We start from the raw sequence: 23,804 nt of genomic DNA on the forward strand, positions 1-23,804 counted from the left end.
TTTTAGTCATGTCCTACTCTTTATGACCCCACGGACTATAGCCCTCTAGACTCCTCTGTCCATGGATGTCCAGGCCAAAATACTAGAGTGGGTTGCCATTTCTTCCTTCTGGGGTTCTTCCCAATCCAGGGATTGAACCCATGTCTCTTGTATCTCTTCTTTACTACTGAGCCACCTAGGAAGCCCTATATATTTATCATATATATCATATATTACTATTTATCTGCAATGATAAATCCAAAAAACTCTGGAAACTAGAACACTAAAGGAAATATGATTTAAAAGTTTTAAGACTTTTTCTAAGAACAATAAAATTGTAAAGGAGAGTCATTAACATCATTCCTAAATTCCATTACCTAAATCCCATTTCCATTCCATTCTATTCCACATCTTGCTTATATCTGTTCTTGAGAACAGTATCTCCCAGGGAATTTTTAAAACTTTAAATTTCAACACCACCATTCCTTACCATAATCAGTATTTAAGAAAGGTATTGTTAATCTTAGAAAAAGGTCATATTCAGATTATGCCTATAAATTTGATCAAAGTGAAACCATTAAATAGTAATCTTCAACTCTGCTTTTCTGGGAAGCCTTATAAATTTCCCCTTGCAAGAGTTGGGCTAACTTAATATGCAATCATGTACAAAGAAAGTATTCATGTTGCATTTGAAAGAAGAAAATGTTCAGAGTTTCTTTTAACCTACAATCTGGTCAAAATGAGTATCACATAGAGAAGTCGGCATCACGTGTTAGGGAAATTATACATTTGACCCTTCTAGAGGTAAACGTACTGTGATAAGTTATGATGTTCTGTCTGTGCACGTGGCAATTACTCCATTTAAGCACAGTTCTATATCAGGGATTTTATATGATTTTGAGCTGAGGTGAAGGGTTATGTAATTGACAGTTCTATCTTCACAACTTTTAAATGTTTATTTTTATTAAGTCCATAAACTGCAGTAGCAAATCACCTTGCTAAGAAATATCTACATATTCAATGTGAATAGATATAAAACTGCAAGAGTGTAGAGTTTACACTGCATGTAAAAACTTGTTAGAACTAGAAAAGACTTAAGTGTACTCCTAATTTCATACCTATCTCCTTTCCATCTTCCTTCTTCCTTCCTTCCACCCTCACTTTTTCCCCTCTCTCCTTTCCTGATACAATTCTTTCTTCCCTCACCCTTAACTTTCTTGTTCAACTAGTGTGAAAAGAAAATTAGAATCACAAAAAAATTAGAATCACATGGTTCAAATCCATGTAAATGAAACTGACTAATAAAAAAGTTACTACATATTATAACACACACATTACTATTATATACCATACCATGTGCTGTCCTAAATGTTTTATAAAATATTGCCCCAATTAATTCTTAAAACAACTCTATAAGATAGGTACTATTATTGTCTCTTTTTAATAGATTAAAAAAACTGAGACATACAAAAGTTATTTTTCCCAAATGACATAGCTAGGGACTAGAAATGAAGTGAAGTCACTCAGTCATGTCCGACTCTTTGCGACCCCATGGATTGTTGCCTACCTGGTTCCTCTGTCCATAGGATTTTCCAGGCAATGGTACTGAAGTGGATTGCCATTTCCTTCTTCAGAGGATCTTCCCCACCCAGGGATCGAACCCGGGTCTCCCGCATTGTAGACAGATGCTTTACCATCTGAGCCACCAGGGAAGTCAGCAGGGATTAGAAAACAGGATTCAAATCCAGGCAGTGTGACTAGAATCTGCACTCTTTACTATTTGTTCTATTAATGAAATTTTTGTCAAAATTTTTGTTTAAGCTAAATAAACAGTAATTAACTAATTCTATAAAATGGAACTCAACTGATAAACATTAAAGTAAAAAAGGAAGTACCCGTAGCTTAATTTCTTGCAAGGTTTTGGAAACCTGGAAAGTATTCAAGAAATGCAGGCAGAACCAACCCAGAGAGAGTTTTTGAAATTGCTACCAATGTTTTTATTTCATTCTGAAGAATATTTACAGAGTAAGGAGGAAGTCTTCAAGAGACCTTCTAATTCATTCTTTTAACTAATAAAAATAAAATCCTCATTGTTCATAAATTTCAGAAATTCTAAGGCTAGGTCTTCCAATCACAGAACAAGCCATGTTCAATACCCATTTATTCAGTCTTGAATGTCTAGATGTACAAGTGTGTCAAAGGTTTGAGAACTCTATTAAAGAATATATGTCACAAATTTCAGTGAATCCAAGGAATTTGGGCCGCTGGGACTTTAACTTTCCTGGTGGCTCAGCGGTATAGAATCCGGCTGCACTGTAGGAGACCCCAGTTTGATCCTTGGGTCAGGAAGATCCCTTGGAGGAGGGCATGGCAACCCACTCCAGTATTCTTGCCTGAAGAATCCATGGACAGAGGAGCCTGGCAGGCTACAGTCCACAGGGTCACAGAGTTGGACACAATTGAAATGACTTACCATGCATGTGTGACTTTTTTCTACAAAAGTTTTGTAACTCATTCTGCTGTCAAACTTCAGAGATTTGGGATTAAAATGTTAAATATGGAAGAACCTCAGATAATAGGCAGTGCAGCAGACAAAAAAAAAAAAAAAAAGTGGCATTAAAAAGATCTAAATGAGACTCTCTCCTTTTGCATTTACCATCCGTCATGAAATATGGCTTTGGTGAGCCTCTTTTTCTGTAACATGATAATACCCATTTTGACCTTGTAAGTTAGTTATGAGGATATTATGTTAGAAAATGTGGTTTAGTATACATAGGATTTTCATTAAGGCTTGCTTATAAATAAAGTTTGGCTTCCTAGGTGGCACTAGTGGTAAAGAATCCACCTGGCAATATAGGAGACGGGAGACACAGGTGCGTCCGTAGGTTGGGAAGATCCCCTGGAGAAGGAAATGGCAACCCACTCCAGTTCTCTTGCCTGGAGAATCTTATGGACAGAGAAGTCTGGCGGGCTACAGTCTGTGGGGTCACAAAGAGTCAGACTTGAAGCGACTTAACACACACATAAATAAAGTACTGGAGACCTCTATATCTAGTGCTGGTACATATTGCATGATCTTTTCAGATCCCTGTTTTATGGAAATACAAAACCCCAAGAAACACATGATATGTTTTTACTTTAAACAATACATTACCTGAAAATTACATTTAACACATATTAAGTGAACTTATTATAGCAAATAATTTCTAAAGAAATATACATATATAAATATATTTAGAAATATTTTTCTACTCCAGAAAAAGTAGGATGTATATCTATGGAACAAATATCTGTCTGTGGCATAAAAATAAACTGCAAATTAAAATACTCATATAAAGAGAAATTGTCTCTGAATTTTTCAAATATTTGCCCATAATACAAGTTCAGATTTTTAAAATTAAATGATTCTCATATAGGAAAAGGTTTCAAAACCAGCCTTCCGACACAAATCATAAACCAGCAGGAGATCAGTGATAGTTAGTAACTATTATATTCTGGCAAGTTGCTTAGCAACTCTAGAACTGCAATTTTTCAGGCTTTTTATTCAGCTTAGAAATATTTATTGAATACTTACTACATGCATGTTGCCAAGGAGAGATACAAACAGTGTCATGGAGGGAATATTATTTTTATCATTTCCTCCTATGACAAACTGACTCTACACAGTTTGATAACTTGGCTATAAACTAAGAAGAGGAAAATGAAAGAAATTGATTTTGAAATCCAGCTAGATGGCCCCCCAAAACCCTGCTGTTCTTTATCTTATTTTCTGCTGATAAGCCCTAAATCATGCCTTTGGAACCAAACCATAGCCTGTCCTACAGTTATGGAATTGTTTCATTTTTATGCCAATTGTAATATCCATGAGAAATATGGACCCTACTTCAGCTGTATTTTTAATTCATTTTTCTAGAACAGCACTACTCAAAGAGAGCTGTGGGATGGTAATTTTTGATAAAAGACTTGTTACTAGTCCCTAGTGAAATAGGTACAGACATTGAGATTGCTAAAATTTTAATGACAATTTAAATGGTTTTATGTCTATTGGAGAAGACTCTTGAAAGTCCCTTGGACTGCAAGGAGATCCAACCAGTCCATTTTTTTAAAATATAAATTTATTTATTTTAATTGGAGGCTAATTACTTTACAATATTGTATTGGTTTTGCCATACATCAGCATGTATCCGCCACGGGTATACATGGGTTCCCAACCAGTCCATTCTAAAGAAGATCAGCCCTGGGTGTTCTTTGGAAGAAATGATGCTAAAGCTGAAACTCCAGTACTTTGGCCACCTCATGCGAAGAGTTAACTCACTGGAAAAGACTCTGATGGTGGGAGGGATTGAGGGCAGGAGGAAAAGGGGACGACAGAGGATGAGATGGCTGGATGGCATCACCGACTCGATGGACGTGAGTTTGAGTGAACTCTGGGAGTTGGTGATGGACAGGGAGGCCTGGCGTGCTGTGATTCATGGGGTCGCAAAGAGTCGGACAAGACTGAGTGAGTGAACTGAACTGATGTCTCTTGAACTTAATGATAAAGTGTTTGGGTATGCCATCTATATATTTTCATTTTTTAAACCAGATTTCTATATCAATATCTCTTTTTAATTAAAAAAAAATAAGGATGGGATTAACATATACACAATATTTTATATAAAATAACCAACAAGGACCTACTGTATAGTACAGGGAACTATATTCAATATTTGTAATAACCCATAAGGGAAAATAATATGAAAAATATGTTTATATATATATAACTATATGTATTTATACATATATAAATATGTATATGTATATACACACATACATATATCTGAGTCACTGTTCTTTACACCAAAAATTAACACAACACTGTAAATCAACTATACTTCAATTAGTCAATAGGGGGATTTTATATAGATTTAAAAATGAAAAGTAAAAAGTAAACAAAAATTTCACCTTTGGGGGATATAAATGAAGAACACTAGCCTGCACATTCGAATCAGTTTTGACATATGTATGTACCCATGAAATCATCTTCACAATCAAGACAAACATTTTTCTCACCCTTACAAGTTGTCTTCTGCCCACTTACAAGCTATTCCTCTCTCAAGCTCCATAATTAATAACAGATGGATGTGACTATGTTTCACCAAGAATAATTGGTAAAAACAGGCATCAAGATGGATTTGGTCATTCCATTGTTCTTGAAAAGCATTTGAAAATGATTTAAAAACAAAGAGAGAAGCAAAAGCTATTGGACTTTTGGTCCTAAAATGATGTGGAATCTGATTAAAGTTTTGCCAAAACAATCCTGATAATAGTTCAGTTTCCATTTTGAAATGAGCCTTTATATCAGAGTCTTGTTTGAGTTTAACTTTATCAAGTGATGTTTAGAAATCATATCATGTAAGTAGCTCTTATTACAATTGCTCAATTCTCAAATTCATTTATTTTTTATTTTATTTAAAAATTAGCTACATTAAGTATATGACTCTACATAAAGGAAGGAAGTCATATGAAATTTATAAGAATATATTCCGTGCCCAGGGGATAGGTATTTTGGACTCTAAATCAATCAAGACCACTATGAGGACTAATTCTTCTCTGATGTACAAATAGAATGCAAAGTAAATAAACCCCTTGATTTTCCTGAAACGGAGAAATAGTATTTTAAAAAAAGATACTAGTTGACTAAAACTAGTTGGTTCCAAAACACCATCTCTGTGAAATAAGAAACACACATATAAGAGTGTTTCTGTCCCTAGTCCCACCCAGTATTCTGAAATTGTGGACAGTGAACACTCGCCCTTAGGCTTAAATTAATCTTAGTTAAGAAAATATTAATTAGCCTTTCAACAATTAGAGAAGTTTCCCTCAGAATATATTAATCACAACATCAGATTATGCAGCATTGCTTTTCTGTATATTGTTTTTGCAAAATAAATAATTACTGCCCTACCATCATTATGGGAAAAGAAAGGCAGAAAATGAAAAGCAGCAATAACATGGCAATGATGCAAAAATTCTATCTCTATTTTTAAGTTTGCTAGAATTATTATAATTTCTAGATCCCTATTAATTTTGTGCTTTTGCAAATATATATATATATATACACACACACACACACACATACATATGTTAGAAGAAGTTACTATAAAATGAGATTCAAGTAGAACACCATCCTTAACTTGCTGGTGTTTAGTTGTTAAGTCACAATGTAATCATGTCTGACTCTTTTGCAACCCCATGGAACATTGGCCCACCAGGCTCCTTTGTCCATGGGATTTCCCAGGCAAAAATACTGGAGTGGGTTGCCATTTCCTTCTCCAAGGATTTTCCCAATCCAGAGATTGAACCCGTGTCTCCTGCATTGGCAGGTGGATTCGTTACCATAGAGCCACCAGGGAAGTCCCATTCCTTAATCTACATTACAGCTTTATTTACCATTATCTAGTTTGTACACCATAAGACATATATAGGGTACTCACTGAAAGAGAAAACTTAAAAAAACACAACAAGATAACTAAAAGTGTGCAACTGAAAACCCCATGTTTATCGTTACTCAAAAATTTCAAGTCACAAACTACAGGTGTGCATGTGTGAGTCTGTGTGTATATATTACAAAAGGTAAAATTCCCCAGGGTACTGCTCCATATTACCTTCACCACTACCAATTAACTGTAAATTTTGAAATAGGGAAACAAAAAAGTAAAAGATCACAGTATTCTATAGAAAGTACTGTAAAGCTTTGTTTTTCCTCTTAGTTGGCAACAGTTTATGTCAAATATATATAAATCAGAGTATTTATCATGAACCATAATTTCATTCTGGGGCTTCTCTAGTGACTCAGCCAATAAAGAATCTTCCTGCAATACAGGAGACACTCATTTGATTCCTGGGTCAGGAAGATCCCCTGGAAAGGGAATGACAACTCACTCCAGTATTCTTCCTGGGAGAATCCCACAGAGAGAGGAGCCTGATGGGCTACAGTTACTGTTACAGAGTAACAATAACCACGGGGTTTTCAGTTGCACACTTTGAGTTATCTTGTTGTGTTCTTTTAAGCTTTCTCTTCCAGTGAGTACCCTATATATGTCTTCTGGTGTAGCCCTCTTGAAGAGTCAGACACCATGGAGCAACTAAGCACACACAGGCATATTTTCATGCCACATGACTGTGAGAAAGTTTGATGCATCTGCTATAGATACTCAACATCTACCTGAACACCTACAAGATCATCCCTTACAAAGACTGTTTCAGCGTCACTACTTTTTTTTGGGGGGGGGGGGTACCAAATTACTTTATTTGAAGGAATGGTACTAAAGAAAGAACTTAAGTAGATGTTTTGTTACAACTTATAGAAAAGATGAAGGTAACCCAAATATGCATGCACTGCCTTGGTGACCAGGGAAGTCACCCCTGTGGCTGTGGGAAACCAGCCTGAGGCTTAGCTCTCACTGTGTCCCAGGGTGTGCTTGTCAAAGAGGTACTCTGCCATGCCAGATCCAGGGGCCCCCATCTTGCGCAGGTTGGTTATGTGGTCACCCAATTCTTTGATGGCTTCCACCTGCTCATTCAAGTAATGAGTCTCAATGAAATCACACAGATGGGGATCATTTTTTTCAGTGGCCAGTTTGTGCAGTTCCAGTAGTGACTGATTCACACTTCTCTCCAAGCACAGCGCACATTCCATTGCAGGCAGCCCATTCTCCCAGTCATCACGGTCTGGTTTCTTGATATCCTGAAGGAAGATTCGGCCGCCTCGCTGGTTCTGCAGCTTCATCAGTCTCTCAGCATGTTCCCTCTCCTCATGAGATTGGTGAAGAAAGTATTTGGCAAAGTTCTTCAAAGCCACATCATCACGGTCAAAATAGTACGACATGGACAGGGAGACATAGGAGGCGTAGAGCTCCAGGTTGATCTGGCGGTTGATGGCGGCCTCCGAGTCCTGGTGGTAGTTCTGGCGCACCTGCGAGGGGGATGCGGTCGTCATGGTGGGCGGCTGAAAACGGGCGGCGGTGGTGGTGGTGGCGGCGACGGCCGAGCGGCACTGGAGCGGTGGCGGGGACCTTGGGCCGGTCGGAGGGCGCTGTCAAGTGGTGACGAGGGCTGGCTCTGAGTGGCCGGCCGGGGTAGGGGGGGACGAGCAGCCGGGTTCCGTTCAAGCACTGTTGAAGCAGGAAACCGCGGCGACTCTCCGCTAAGACTAGCGTCACTACTTTGGACAAACACTTATTCAGTTAGAATGATAGTGTATGTGCAAGTAAGCAGTTTTTCAGTTGATGTTCCAAACTCAATCTGAACAATCATATCAAATTAACTTTACAAATAATCCTTTGAATGTGTGGATGGATCTTTTCTGTTTTAAAAATATCTGAAGTTGAATAAGCTAATACCATAGAAATGGAAAAGCAAGACCTTAATCTTATGTGAGGCAGGGCAGTGCATTTGCAGTACTCATTAAAAGAAAAAAATAGTGTTCTTGCACACTGCATAGATTACATGACTTTGTGTGGGCATGCCTTTTTATGAACCTTATCAATATTCTACCAAAAAGGATGGCAGATAAAAGACTTAAGATCATAAAACAACACCCTGTACATTCTTACTATCATATTCTTTGAACTTTATTTTTTATTTAGTTATTGTTTCCACCAAGTTGTAAACTTGGAACAAGGACAATGTTTTTATTTTCAAGAACTATTTCCTTAGTGCCTAACACAATGTCTGTAACACAGTTGATATTTAATAAATATTTTGAATGACTAAACTTAATATATCATAAAACTGACAGAATAATATCTCAAGGTTTGTTATATTATTATTGCTATTAAATAAGAAATTGAAAATACTTTTGAAGTAGTCATTTATAACTCTAAATTGAGTTTCCCAAAGTGCACGTTGAGAACTACCAAAAATAAATCTATCTGGATTAACAGTTTAAAACAGGTACCTGTTATCCATTTTATACATAATCTATCTGAATTACTTGGTTATGGCATAAATTTCTCTCTCTCTGGGCATATGTATGTGTGTGTACATATGTGGTGTATATGTGTATATATATATATAAAATATACATATATATTTTATGAAAACTCCCAAGAGCTTCAGTTGTACACTTAAGACTGAGAAATCTTACTGTTGGTGATAAAAGTAGTAGGTATACTATTATTGTTGCTGTCAGTAGTACTAGTACTAGAAACAAAAGTAGTAGTAGAAATGAATAAATAAATACTTGTTGAATAAATGTAGTGAACGAATCATTGTCACACACCTATGTGTCAGAATGCTAAGTAGTTTATGATACATTTAGTTAAGATAGTATCTTAATCCTTAATGCATCTGTAACATGTATTTACATTTAATAAAATTTATTACAACTTCAGGGATTTCCTGGTGGCTCAGATGGTAAAGAATCTGCCTGCAATGCAGGAGACCTGGGTTCAATCCCTGGGTTGGGAAGATCCCCTGGAGAAGGAAATGGCAACCCACTCCAGTATTCTCGCCTGGAGAATCTCATGGACAGAGGAGCCTGGTGGGCTACCATCCATGGGGTCGCAGATAGTCAGACACTACTGAAGCGACTTAGCACACACGCACACATTACAACTTCAAAGATTGAGAAACAAAATCAGAATGGCTAAGAAACCTGCCTAAGGTCAAAATATCATAGAACTGTAAAGAAGTTTAATAAATGGCCATGGCTATAAAGCATTTTTAGTGCTGGCACTCAGTTCTATTTAATTCAGAAGTGCAAATGCTGTTCACCTAATTATATATCAGAATGCAGGCAATATATCTATTCCATGTATTCAATTCCGTGTATCAATTCAGTGTCACTGAAAGAAAACATATTCATAGAATTTGGGAGTTTGGTTCTCTTTAAAAATTAAAGATACCCTAGAGCAAATATCTTTGAAAAACATCAGTTATCCTGACTCATAGGGCCAAATGACTGTCTACCTAGAGAAGATAGAGACATAGCCAACAATCAAACTTCAATTGAATTATTTTAATGGCTTTTTGTGTTGTTGTTAAGAGTTCATTATATAAATAATTTCACCTGAAGAAAGAAAATTTGTAATGAAGCTTTGAAAAAAATACAATAGTTGGTCTAAAATCTATGAAAATTGACTAAATGTCAGGATCTACACTGAGAAGACAGATTCATCTTTTCAAAAACCTGATGCAGTTTAATAATTGAGTGCTCTCAATATCATAAAGAGATTCCCAGAAGAAACTGAAAGACCTATTTGTAACAGGAATTCATGAAATAGAGTAGCTCAACGTAGAGAAAAAAGAATTTCAATTATCAAGGATTTTGAAAAGACATGTGTCCACAACAGGGTAGGAAAGGCTAATTGTAGAAAACTAAAGCGAAAGTGAAATTTCAAGAATCATAGAAAACTAAAGTTCCAAATAATTCCTTCTTCAGAGAAACTACTTTATTATTTAATAGAAGTAGCCTTAATTAGAAGAGCAAAAAGTCACCAAGGTTCAGCAGAGCCAACAGGCAGATAATCTTTTCTATTACAAATTTCAAAGTAATATTATCAAGATAAGACATTACTCCAAAGGTGATCTTGAATATATAAGTCATAGTCACAACATTAAATCTTGGGAATTTTAAGCAGTGCTAAGTTTTATGCAGAATTCACCAAAAACCAAAAATTCTACAGTATTTTGTTACTTACAAACCATGCCAATGAAGCATCAGAGACACTCTAGTATCCAGCAGGATTTATTAAGTAAGTGGAAAGTTAAGAAAGCCCAGCAATTCTTCAATTGGTACTGAGGTAATATGCCCAATGACCGTTCATTTTAATATCATTAAATTTCAGTAGACTTAATTTCTATTTCAATCGCCTCTACCACATATCTTTCTTAGCCAGCAGTTTCCATACCTCAAAAGATACAGAAAAAAATTAAACCAGGATGATCGAATAAAGTAAATAAGCTAATGTTTGAAAATAGAGGAAATTAGCCTGGGCTGTCTGTGTTGCTGCTACTGTCTTGATTTTATAGAGTGCCACTAGGCTCATTATTAGAGTGAGAACATCTAATTCAGCTTCGGCAGTTTCTTTGTTTTGATGATGTGATGGTGCCTGGTTAATGATATGCTGTTAGATATATCCTAACTGGTAATGCAGCAACTCCTGGGGAGAAAGCAATGAAACGTTATACTCTGCAGTTCTGGTGAAACAGACACTGTAAGCAGCACTGCATGCCTCCATCAGGGGTCGAAATTACAAATATAATTTTATGTCTTTAAAGTTTCCAATAAATTGTAAAACTCTAATGTTGGTGAGAATGATTAAAATACTACTAAAAGAAAAACTCATCTCCACAAAAATTCTGCCACCACTGGATTGATTTTACCTATTAAAAACACATCACAATTATTGAAATTATTTGAGTTTCCTCAATCATTTCTCCATGCTTAAATAAGCCTAAACTTTTGAATTACATAACTCAAGGTGAAAATAGATAACAAATCATCATGCAGTAGGAGTCACCTTATCTCATAGGCTAGCAATTTATTCAGCCTTAATTCCTCACAGGGCTTCCCTGGTGGCTCAGCAGTGAAGAATCCGCCTGCAATTCAGGAGACCCAGGTTCGATCCTTGGGTCAAGAAGATCCCCTGGAGAAGGAAATGGCAACCCACTCCAGTATTCTTGCCCAGGAAATCCCACAAACAAAGGAGCTTGGTGGGCTACAGTCCACATGGTCACAAGAGTCAGACATGACTTAGTGACTAAACCACCACCACCACACCAATTCCTCACAATGCAGGAACAAGTGAATCTCGTCTCCACACCTCTTCCTTCACAACACACTTGCAAGAATTGTCCACTCTATTCTTATCAACAATCTCCTTTTGGCCCAAGTATTTTAAAATTTCCAACTCCACATCTTTGCTCTTGCAACCCAGCCAGCCTAAATCTTAACCGATGCTTAAAGAGGCAGTTAACATTTGAGTGAAAGTGAAAGTGAAGTTGCTCAGTCCTGTCGGACTCTTTGCAACCCCATGGACTGTAGCCTATCAGGCTCCTCCGTCCATGGGATTTTCCAGGCAAGAGTGCTGGAGTGGATTGCCATTTCCTGCTTCAGGGGATCTTCTGACCCAGGAATCGAACCCGGGTCTCCCACATTGCAGACAGACGCTTTACCGTCTGAGCCACCAGGGAAGCTGCCATGTGAATATCTCATGGTGATTTCTTTCCCCTGCATCTTGATAATAAAGAACTCTTCACATTTTCTATCTGACAGAACCAAGTAAGTCTTTAATAATAACTGAAAATGCCACAGGATCTTTACCATCGTACCAGAAACTAATCTAACTTCTTTACAAATTCAGTTCTCTTAATCAGCATAATAACCTTATGATATATGCACTGAGAGTACCCTTCCCATTTCATGTATGTAGAAGTGAGATGTTATGTGGCTTCTTCTGGGTCACAAAGCTCCTGAGTTTGTAGAAACAGGAATCAAACCCAACTAGTATGGTACTGGAATCCATGATCTTAATCTTTATTCTACATTGCATTGTATATTATGTTACATGAATTATAATTTTATCAACTATTGTTTCCCAAAACATATACTGGTCACAGAGTACTAGCAATCATCCCATGGTTTTAGGCGATACACAGCAGAGTGCTATAGTCAGCAAGTGTATTTTGATTGGTTAAGCCTCCAAAATACCTATTTAATAGAAGTAATATACTTCATTTGTATAAAACTATGTCCCCTTCAAAGTGTAAGAGGAGAACTATCTTTCATAAAGAACCTAATAGCATGTTAGGTATTTTGTTAGATTAAAAGTGATTATATTTAATCTAAAACATAAGTATAATAAATACTTATGTATACGTAAGTATAATAAATGCAAAAAATACTTAAAATATTCATTTTTCTTAAAAGGGACACCTAATTATGATTCTATTTAGTGTATAAAATATACTCGATAGTGTACCTTTTAAAGCTGTTCATACCATATTTCAATTTTTCCACTTTAATTAAAAGTCTACAGAAATCTTTGATTAAGACTATACCCAATATACAACAATGAAATCTGCTAAATAGCTAAGTAATGAAAACAACAGAAAGAACAATAATAACCAAGTTTCCCTTTTCTGGACAGAATTACAGTCAATCTAAGCTAGTTACAGTTCATGTAAGTAGCATCAGCAAAGCTATACTAGGTGTATATTACACAATTCTTAAAAACTATTATAGGAATAAAAGCTAAAAAGATAAACCCACCATATCAATTCTTTCCATGGTTTTATAGAATATTCCAATAAACCTTGCTCTTGAACTTCCACTTTATTTATTTTTAACATTAGGCAATACAGGTAATGTTATTTATGTGGTTTCCTTTTATATTCTAAATTGACATGGACATTCCTTCCTTTTTGTCCTTGATGGATACCATATGCAGACTTCCCTCAGTAGACAAGAAAGATAAGTGTATCAAGATTTGTGCAAAGTGCACTGAGAGAAACCAAGATGAGTTTGCTTTGAACAAAGATAGACCAGAGAAGATAAAATTTAAAAGATTTCATTATATCAATATATAATAAATTTTAAAATGACATTATGGAGTACATACTATATGCTAAGCATAATATTTATTTACATATGTCATGTCATTTATTCTTTGCTGAAGTAGGTATCATTTTACAGAAAAGACTAAGAAATTTCAAAATATTAGTTAATTTGGTCAAGAATAATAATTCCACATGAAAACATGGTCTGACAGTGGCAACTGAAGAAATTATTAAAAGGGATGTGTTTCTCAACCAAATTGTATTTATTTTCAGAAAAACATATATAATGCATATTTATATAATTGTAGTATCATATATGTATGTGCTGTGCTGTGCTAAGTTGCTTCAGTCATATCCAACTCTTTATGACCCTATCTATGGACTGTAATCAGACAGGCTCCTCTGCCTATGGGATTCTCCAGGCAAGAAAACTGGAGTGGGTTGTTGTGCTCTGCACAACAATCCCATGGGACCTCCTGACCCAGGGATCAAACCCACATCTCTTACATCTCCTGCAGTGGCAGGTGGCTTCTTTACCACTAGTGCCACCTGGGAAACCCCCTCATATATGTGTATATTCACACAAATATACTTGTATATATACTAATATGTAATACTTAAAAGGGTTATTTAAAGTCATATAATTTTATAAGCATGATTCTACAATCTTTAGAGGAGGATAATAAAGACATAATAAGTAAAAAGATGAAGAACATGTCAGAGCACTTTTACTAGCTGTGTCATTCATCATTTTCCCTCGTATAGAAATGAAAATAATCCTTGAAAATCATAAATAAAATCCCCTCACTAAAATCCCTCAGTGACTTCCCATGGCCCATTAAATAAAATCCAAACTCTTTAAGTTGATCAACCACAAACCACCTCTCCTTTGCCTGCCATGTTCCTACCTGCCCCTTGCCCCTTCCAGCCTTGGTGCCTCAGTACACACTGTTACCTCACTGGAATGCTCTGGCTCTAGCTTCCTATGACTCCTTCATTTTTTCAGTCAATCTGACCTTAAATGTTATTTCCTAAGAGATGCACATCTTTCATATAACAGCTGTTAAAAAAGTAACAATTAAGTATTTAATTATCAGCTTACTACTTTTTGTCCACTTGATTTTAGGTTCTATATGGACAAGGGATCATATGAGTTTGATTTTTCATGGTACAAGTGAACTAAATGTCCACAAATTCAACAATGTACAAGAACAATGATATTTAGACTTAAGTATTATTTCAAACTATTACTCTCACCAGTGAAATATACATATCCCCCTAACACATTTCTAACCCTTTTTATTATAATTACAATTTTAGAGCAATGAGTATTATAATTTAATTAAACTTTGTAATTTGATGAGCTAAATAATATAATTGGCTGTTACAAAATTATTAGTGGTAGTTTGCTATTCAATTTGTTTGCTAAAAACTGGTACGCTAAATAAAATTGTGAATCTCCTCTAAACAAGCCAGACTTCAGTAATCATGATTAGATCAGTATGAATTTCAAAGATGGATGAGACCATAGCAAATCTTATAAGTTCCTTAACTTCTGTGCTAGAACCTTCATATCTATTGAATGAACACATTGAACTGAATGACTTCCAATATCTTTCAAATTCGTAAATTTTGTGATTTAAAGCATTTTAAATAAAGGAGAAAAAAAAATACATGGACAGCTACAGTGATGACTATGGCTATCTGCTCTTAATTTTTAGGATATTTCTACCTCCTCTAGTCAAAAAAAAAATATGTAACAGAGCATAGAAAGTTCTGGGACTGGTAAGATATCATTATGTGTTTTTCTCCATTTAAGAATCCTTTTATAAATATAGTTCCCAGCTCCAATGCCATGAACAGCTGGTTAGATTTATGAATGTCATTACAGTATGTGTTCTTCTAATAATTACTCTGCCAGAGGACAGGACATGGGTCATCTGAATTTCCAGTGGTGAGCTTCCAAAAGATAGCAAAAACTGAAGTTTTGCACCAGTACCAAGACAACAAATCTAGAGAAGATGATGTTGAAAGCGCCAAAGAACCTGATCTTTTTGTTCTATACCTCTGTGCCTAGCCAGAGGCTGCAATTAAATAAAAAGCTTAATTTCTTAAACAAAAGGAATACTTTTATCTCATTATTTGAGAAGAGGGTATTGAAAAATGATACCATCTGGCTACGTAGTAAGGAACTTCATAGAAAAGGAAATACTTCAATGTTTTAGAAGATTATTTGTATTTTAGGCTTTAAAATCAAAGACACCCTGTTTCATCTCAAACTTTTGCTCACTAAATTTAAGATCCATCAGTGGACAAAATCATTACCATGTCATTTGCCTAATGATGACTTTATTTCTCCCCATTTTATGTCTCCCCATTCTTCTACTTTTATTAATAAAAATCTACTGTAAGGAATACCTGTCCCTTCTCCACTGTCATAGAATTCATATTTGTATGGCCCTAAAATTCCTTTGTAAAATCCTAAGCCCCAGTGTGATGATATTTGCAGGTAAGGACTTTAGGAGGTAACTAGGTTCAAATGAGAAAAATGGTGCCCTCATGATAAGATTCCTGGAGGAGGAAACAGCAACCCACTCCAGTATTCTTGCCTCGAGAATCACATGGACAGAGGAGGCTGGCAGGCTACAGTCCATGGGGTTGCAAAGAGTCGGACATGACTGAAGTGATTTAGCATGCACGATAAGCTAGTGATCTTATTAAAAAGAGAAAGAGACTTGAGAGCTCTCTTTCTGTCCCCCAGGTCTGCATATAGCAGGAAGACAGCTGCCTGCAAGCCAGGAGTGCTTTCATCAGAACTCAACCATGCTCCCGTCTTGACCTTAGACTTTCCACTCTCCAGAACTGTGAGAAACAAATGTCTGTTATTTAAGCTACTCAAGTTATGGTATTTTGTTACAGTAGACCAAGCCATGACATATACCTTGAATAATCTTTATTTATTCAATTGCATATTTATATCAACATGGACTCATGGATGTCTCTGGACTAATATCCAAAACTTTACTAATTTTGCTGTTCAAATTAGTTCAACTTTAGCCCTTGGAGCCTCTTATATTCTGCTCCCCTATTTTTCTGACATTCCTCACCTTTTCTGAATACTTTCATAAACTCTCTCACTACAGGATGCTTCAGGGTCACCTTGCCCCATCTGGAATCAACTATTTTCCCAAAGAGTCCTTGTTCTGTTAGTGCAGAATGATTCTTAGAAACTAGGACCTGGGAGTTGCATTATTTCAAAGTATTTCCCCAAGGCAGAGCTGCCTTTTGGTATCACAAGGAGGTTAGTTTCAGGGCCCACATAAATCAAAATCCAAGGATGCTTAATTCCCTTATTTAAAATGGCTTAGTACAGTAGGTTCTCCATATCCATCAGTTCCTAGAAACATGCAGATTTGAAGATATCTCTCTTTAGTCATTGAAAAGGGAAAGATAACTTTATAGTAACTTTGAGAATCTTCACAAACCTGTGTACCAAATAACCAGGCTAATGTCACCAGCAAAAAGGCATAGTGACATCATAAACACTTTGAAATGATGCGCAGAGGACACAGTATCATTTCAGTGGTAACACTATGCAAAAATACACCACTTCATTTCTATCATGAGAACAAAAAGTCCAAATTGAGGGGCTTTCTATAAAACAGCTGAGCAGTACCCTTAAAAAGTATCAAGTTCATGAAGGAAACAGAAAAACTGAGAAATTTACAAATTGGAGAGACTAAGGAGAAATAATAAATAAAAGCAATGTGAGGTAAAATCTTGGAACATAAAAAAAAACTATTAGAGAAAAACTGATGAAATTCAAATAAGATCTGTAGTTTATTTAATAGTATTGTACCAAAGTTAATTTCCAAGTTTTGAAACTTTTACTATGTCTACATAGGCTGTTAATATTAGAAGTAGTGGAATTGGGAGATTTATGGAAACTGTATCTTATTTTTGCCACTTTTAGCAAGTCTAAAATTAGTTCAATATGTTTTTTTTAATAAGCAATGATAATGCATCTTATTTAGATCAAACTATTTACATTAAATGATATATTTTCTCCCACAATAAAGGAATGAAACTTTTTATGTGTCATTCATTTATTAGTGTCTGTTTAATTTTTTCCTGTATTGGGAATGGATTTTCCCGCTAAATCTACGTTTTTATCTTTAAAATCCTGAGGACATAATTTCTAAAGGTAACACATTCTGTGAATTCTTACAATAAGATTTTACCATGTTTTAGTCTAATTTAGATTTGAGTCAAGTTGTTTTAAGCAGTTTTAGAAGTAGAATTTGCAAAAAGTTAAGAGATTAATCATATGCAGACCTTGTAAAAGAAAAGCAAAAAAAAAAAAACGAGCATTTAAATGGCTTATTTATAAATGAATAATTAAATTGTTTATTGGGAACATTATTCTGCCAAATACTCTTCTAGAGATAATATTAAATTGTCAAATGAGGACTAAGGTATATTGCAAAAATGGACACAACTTTTTACTCCTTTCTTGATCCACATACTGTGCAATGCAACTCAAGAGCTACTCACATTATGAAGTGGAGTTTATTACACATTCTTTGAACGTAGCCTGGTTTTGTGACTTGTTTTGACCAAAAGTACTGGAGAAGGGAATGGCTACCTACTCCAGGGGCCTAGAGAATTTCATGGACAGAGGAGCTTGGTGAGCTACAGTCCATGGGGTTCCAAGTGTTGGACATGACTGAATGACTAACACTTTCGCTTCACGGAAGTTCCAAGACACTTTGTGTGTTCCTTCTCTGCCATAAGAACAAGCCAGTGCACCTACTGAAGCGCCGTCACATGGACAAGAGCCACGTTGCCTCAGTAGCGGTTCAGTTCAGGTCAGTTCAGTCACCCAGTCGTCTCCGACTCTTTGAGACCCCATGAATTGCAGCATGCCAGGCCTCCATGTCCATCACCAACTCCGGGAGTTTACTCAAACTCATGTCCATTGAGTCAGTGATGCCATCCAACCAACTCATCCTCTGTCATACCCTTCTCCACCTACCTTCATCTTTCCCAACATCAGGGTCTTTTCAAATGAGTCAGTTCTTCACATCAAAGTATTGGAGTTTTAGCTTTAGCATCAGTCCTTTTCAATGAATGTTCAGGACTGATTTCCTTTAGGATGTACTGATAGGATCTCCATGCAGTAAAAGAGGCTCTCAAGAGTCTTCTCCGACACCACAGTTCAAAAGCATCAATTCTTCGGCTCTCAGCTTTCTTTAAGTCAAACTCTCACATCCAACTCTCACTGGAAAAACCATATCTTTGACTAGATAGACCTTTGTTGGCAAAGTAATGTCTCTGCTTTTCAATATGCTGTCTAGGCTGATCATAACTTTTCTTCCAAGGAGCAAGCATCTTTTAATTCCATGGCTGCAGTCACCATCTGCAGTGATTTTGGAGCCCCCAAAAGTATAGTCTTTCACTGTTTCCATGGTTTCCCATGTATTTCCCATGAAGTGATGGAACCAGATGCCATGATCTTAATTTTCTGAATGTTGAGCTTTAAGCCAACTTTTTCACTCTCCTCTTTCACTTTCAGCAAGAGGCTCTTTAGTTCTTCCTCACTTTCTGCCATAAGGGTGGTGTCATCTGCATATCTGAGGTTATTGATATTTCTTCCAGCAATCTTGATTAAAGCTTGTGCTTCCTCCAGCCCAGCGTTTCTCATGATGTACTCTGCATATAAGTTAAATAGGCAGAGTAACAATATAAAGCCTTGAAGTACTCCTTTCCCAATTTGGAACCAGTCTGTTGTTCCATGTCCAGTTCTAACTGTTGCTTCCTGACCTACATACAGATTTCTCAGAAGGCAGATCAGGTGGTTTGGCATTCCCATCTCTTTAAGAATTTCCCACAGTTTGTTGTCATCCACACAGTCAAAGGCTTTGGCATAGTCAATAAAGCAGAAGTAGATTTTTTTTGGAACTCTTGTTTTTTCGCTTTTCCAATGGATGCTGGCAATTTGATCTCTGGTTCTTCTGCCTTTTCTAAATCCAGCTTGAACATCTAGAAGTCATGGTTCATGAACTATGGAAGCCTGGCTTGGAGAATTTTGAATATTACTTTGCTAGTATGTGAGATGAGTGTAATTGTGTGGTAGTTTGAGCATTCTTTTGCATTGCCTTTCTTTGGGATTGGTTTGAAAACTGACCATTCCAGTCCTATGGCTACTGCTGAGTTTTCCAAATTTGCTGGGATATTTAGTGCAGCACTTTCCCAGCATTACCTTTTAGGATTTGAAATAGCTCAACTGGAATTCCATCACCTCCACTAGCTTTGTTCATACTTATGCTTCCTAAAGCCCACTTGGCTTCACATTTCAGGATGTCTGGCTCTAGGTGAATGATCACACCATCGTGATTATCTGGGTTGTGAAGAACTTTTCTGTACAGTTCTTCTGTGTATTCTTGCCACCTCTTCTTAATATTGTCTGCTTCTGTTGGGTCCATACCATTTCTGTCCTTTATTGTGCCCATCTTTGCATGAAATTTTCCCTTGGTATCTCTAATTTTCTTAAAGAGGTCTCTAGTCTTTCCCATTCCTTTGTTTTCCTCTATTTCTTTGCACTGATCACTGAGGAAAGCTTTCTTATCTCTCCTTGCTGGAGGTTACCTTAAACCAAACATCAGCCTTTCAACTACCCTAGATCAGCAGAATCACCTACCTCAAAAACTCAACTGACTGCTGACACACAGGTGAACCTGGCTGAGCTGTGGGATTGTCCGGTGTGCTTAGTCATTCAGTCATGTCTGACTCTTTGCAAATCCATGGACTCTAGCCTGCCAGGCTCCTCTGTCCATGGGGATTCTCCCGGCAAGAATACTAGAGTGGGTTGCCATGCTCTTTTCCAGGGGATCTTCCCAACCCAAGGATTGAACCCAGGGAGCTGTGGGGCTAGGCAACAGCAAAAAGTCTTTATATTTCAAGTCACTAAATTTTAGGGTAGTTATTTATGAAGCAATAGCTAACTAATTTATGAAGCAATAGCAATAGCTAACTAATTTTTCACTGTGCACACATACACAAAATTGACGTACAAAAATGTAAAATACATTGCTCAAGTTTGCACCAAAATGAAGTGCAGAGTTACAGTTCAACATCTGTCTGACTCCAAAATGTATGTGTTACATGATACAGTACTGTCTCTCACATTCTTGTAAAGGTGTTCTTATTTTCAGTATTTCTGCAAGCATACTAAATATCTTACTTGATGTATGGCAAAACCAATACAATATTGTAAAATAATTAGCCTCTAATTAAAATAAATAATTTTTTAAAAAATTAATAAAAATAAAGACAAAAAAGAAAAATAAATAAATATCATACATGAGATTCAATTTATAAAACTATTAAATCCAATTTCAAGTGACTAATGTGTACTGAATAACCACATGCTAAATATTGTTCTGATGAAAGATCCATTTATTATACTGGACATGCTTTCATAAACATCCTACTTTCTTTTTTCACATGAAATCAAAGGTTACATGGTAATAATTATGCATCAGAATAGATGCTTTCAAAATAGGCCTCTTTCTACTTATTTGTCAAGTGGTAAATTTTTCTTTTATTATGTGTATTTAATATGGATTTTGCAGTATAAATATAATTATATAAACATTCTTGAATACATCTGAAAAATTTTTATTCTCAATTTTAAAATATACCTAGTAAATTATCAGCTAAACTTAAATATCATGATGAAAATTTTTTAGAATCTTTATTTCATCAGTCTATTAAATATGAATATATTTGGAGCCAGGTTGCAATTGATAGTTTTCTTTATTTTAACTCTCTAAACTTGATGGTTCAAGAAAGAGAGTAATAAGTAGATCTAAAGCAAATAAGAAAGAGACTAAAGTGTGACTTTAATTAAACCATAGAGTACAAGCTCCAAATGGTTAATCTTTATCATTTTGAAAAAAACTTTCCACTATTTAATAAACAGCTTGCAATGGAAAAATACTTATTATATACACTGTCACTAACCAACATTCTTTTGTGCTGGAAATATTCAAGTAAACTAAATAATAGTATTTTGGAGTGACTGAAATGAAATCCATGGACTATTTTTGGACCACATTACCACAATTAAAGAACGTCCTAACCAAAGCTACAGTTAAACTGCATTTACAATCAGTTTCAGATTTTTATTCAAAGTCATTGAATTAAAGTTGTGGCCAAGTATTGTTAATATATGTTTTTCCTTGAGATGCATAACATACATTAATACACTAAGCATAGTACAAATATGCTGTCATTTAAACACAAATACAAATATAATACAAATATGTTTATTTTCATCAGTAGGCTCTTGGATTCTTTCTTAAATTCATTAAGAATTGGGAATGAAGAATCATTTGAAGAATTAAGCAACATTTTTAATAGACTATATGATCAATCTTTGGTCCTCTTATGGATTGATTTTAAGTTGCATTTGTAAAATTGGAAGTAATTTCTGAAACAAAGTCAAATCAAATTCTTAATTTTTAAAAAATCTTCCAGCATATAATAAATAAAGTTTCATATAAAAACTATTTCCTGAAAAATTTTGCCACTGCAGGTGCACCAGGTATGGTGAACAGCCAGAAATAATGCTAAATATATCACATATGAAATTTAATATAGGTAAATACACGAGACACTATGCATTTAATTCTACAGGTATTATTTTACATTTCAACCTCATTGATTTAATGAACTACAGTATACAACATATAATATGAACTCTAAGATATCGGTTGGGTCAAAAGTTAGGTCACATTTCCCCTACAATTATTCATTACATGAAATAATTTAATTTTTAATCAATTAAAATAAGTATTGACTTATTTTTGTCTTCCTTTCTATTATTCTAATAAAATTATCTGAATATAATTTTTTAAAAGAAATATAGCTTGAACATCTGACATAAGGACTGAGGCAAAGTCAACGAAATATGAGTTACTAGCAAATATAGCTTTACTCATTCATATATTCAGAGTGAACCCCTTCTATTAAATGGTTCTCTTGAAGCATTGTTTTCACAGGAAGATAGTAAGAGGTGATCCTATGATACTTCAATAATCCACTTAGAGATTAAAATATGTATACCAACAACACTACTGTGATAGGTGGTTTTATTAAAGATGCATCTAGAAAATCATGTTTTGTTGATAGTGGACTGGTTGGTAAGACAAGTGAAAATATTTTATACAGAAATTTTTATCAAAACACTTTCAATATTGATATTGAAAAAAAATCGTTATCATAATACCATATTTCATCCAGTCTATGACATCATTGATTCTCGTATGCATCACAAGACATTCAAAAAGTGAAGAGGTCAATGGAAGTTGTAAGGTACCATCACCTGGAAGATGCACCCTTATTTCAGGGATATTAAAATATAGAAATATGCATATTAGAAGCATTAAGTACCTTATCGATGTGTTTTAATGTCCAAATATGTTGGGATATTTTGAAAGCAAACACAATGACTGGATTATCATGTATAAACCATTAGTCTCTAATTTCAAATAGTTTTATAAATAATCCTGCAGCAGGATGATGAGAGATTAATGATGTCATACTACAAGGAAGCCCCAGGGAATAAGTATAAGAGAGAAATATCAATACATAATTCTAAACACGTGCTGATTATGAAGCAAACCATTGCCAATGATTAATCTTGTCATATTTTATTGTGTCTAAATATTTTCTATCCTGGGCCTCATAGTTAGGAACATCAATAGTCATTAAGTTTCAAAAAATTAACAAGGGGAAGAAAAGCTATAAAAACTTGAAAAGGAGGGGTGAGTACAATTTTATCCGTTTGCATTAAATTGTTCAAGAAGCAAATCAGATCAACATCAAAAATATCTTTTAAATGACTTGCCCTTCATATTGGTTATCAAGGATTCCAATGAACCATTTAACTATTGCAGCCTTAGGGCATCCATGTATTGACAATTTACAGTTTTCTTCACCTAATTTGTTCTGCTATTCCTAAGGAGGAAAAAAAAAAAAACTCAGTTACCTTAGCAACTGCAAGGTTACATTTTATCTTGAAGCTGCAGAGCTTTTTGGGAAAAAAAAAAGAATGGAATGTGTTGATATTCCATCCTCACTGGGTGATGGCTTCAGTAGTCAGGTTGAGAAAAACATGCAAATACCTTTATCTTCCTTCTACCCCACCCTCCATGATAGTATTTTGAATTGATTGTCTTCATTTCTTTTTTCCTTTATGAAAAATGAGGGAATCA

The 23,804-nt window shown here is 35.4% G+C and overlaps 2 protein-coding genes across 8 annotated transcripts in view; both read right to left on the reverse strand.

Annotated features, from left to right (window-relative positions):
- Positions 1-23,804, reverse strand: part of NAALADL2 (N-acetylated alpha-linked acidic dipeptidase like 2) — a 1,576,761-nt gene that overhangs the window by 1,037,280 nt on the left and 515,677 nt on the right. The window lies entirely within an intron of this gene.
- LOC133247091 (ferritin heavy chain-like) lies at positions 7,254-8,180 on the reverse strand. The gene has a single exon (XM_061415505.1). The coding sequence runs from the start codon at positions 7,958-7,960 to the stop codon at positions 7,415-7,417; it is 546 nt and encodes a 181-aa protein (XP_061271489.1). The 5' UTR covers positions 7,961-8,180; the 3' UTR covers positions 7,254-7,414.

This window comes from Bos javanicus, chromosome 1 (genome assembly GCF_032452875.1).
Source record: "Bos javanicus breed banteng chromosome 1, ARS-OSU_banteng_1.0, whole genome shotgun sequence".
In the NCBI taxonomy this organism is placed as follows: domain Eukaryota; kingdom Metazoa; phylum Chordata; class Mammalia; order Artiodactyla; family Bovidae; genus Bos; species Bos javanicus.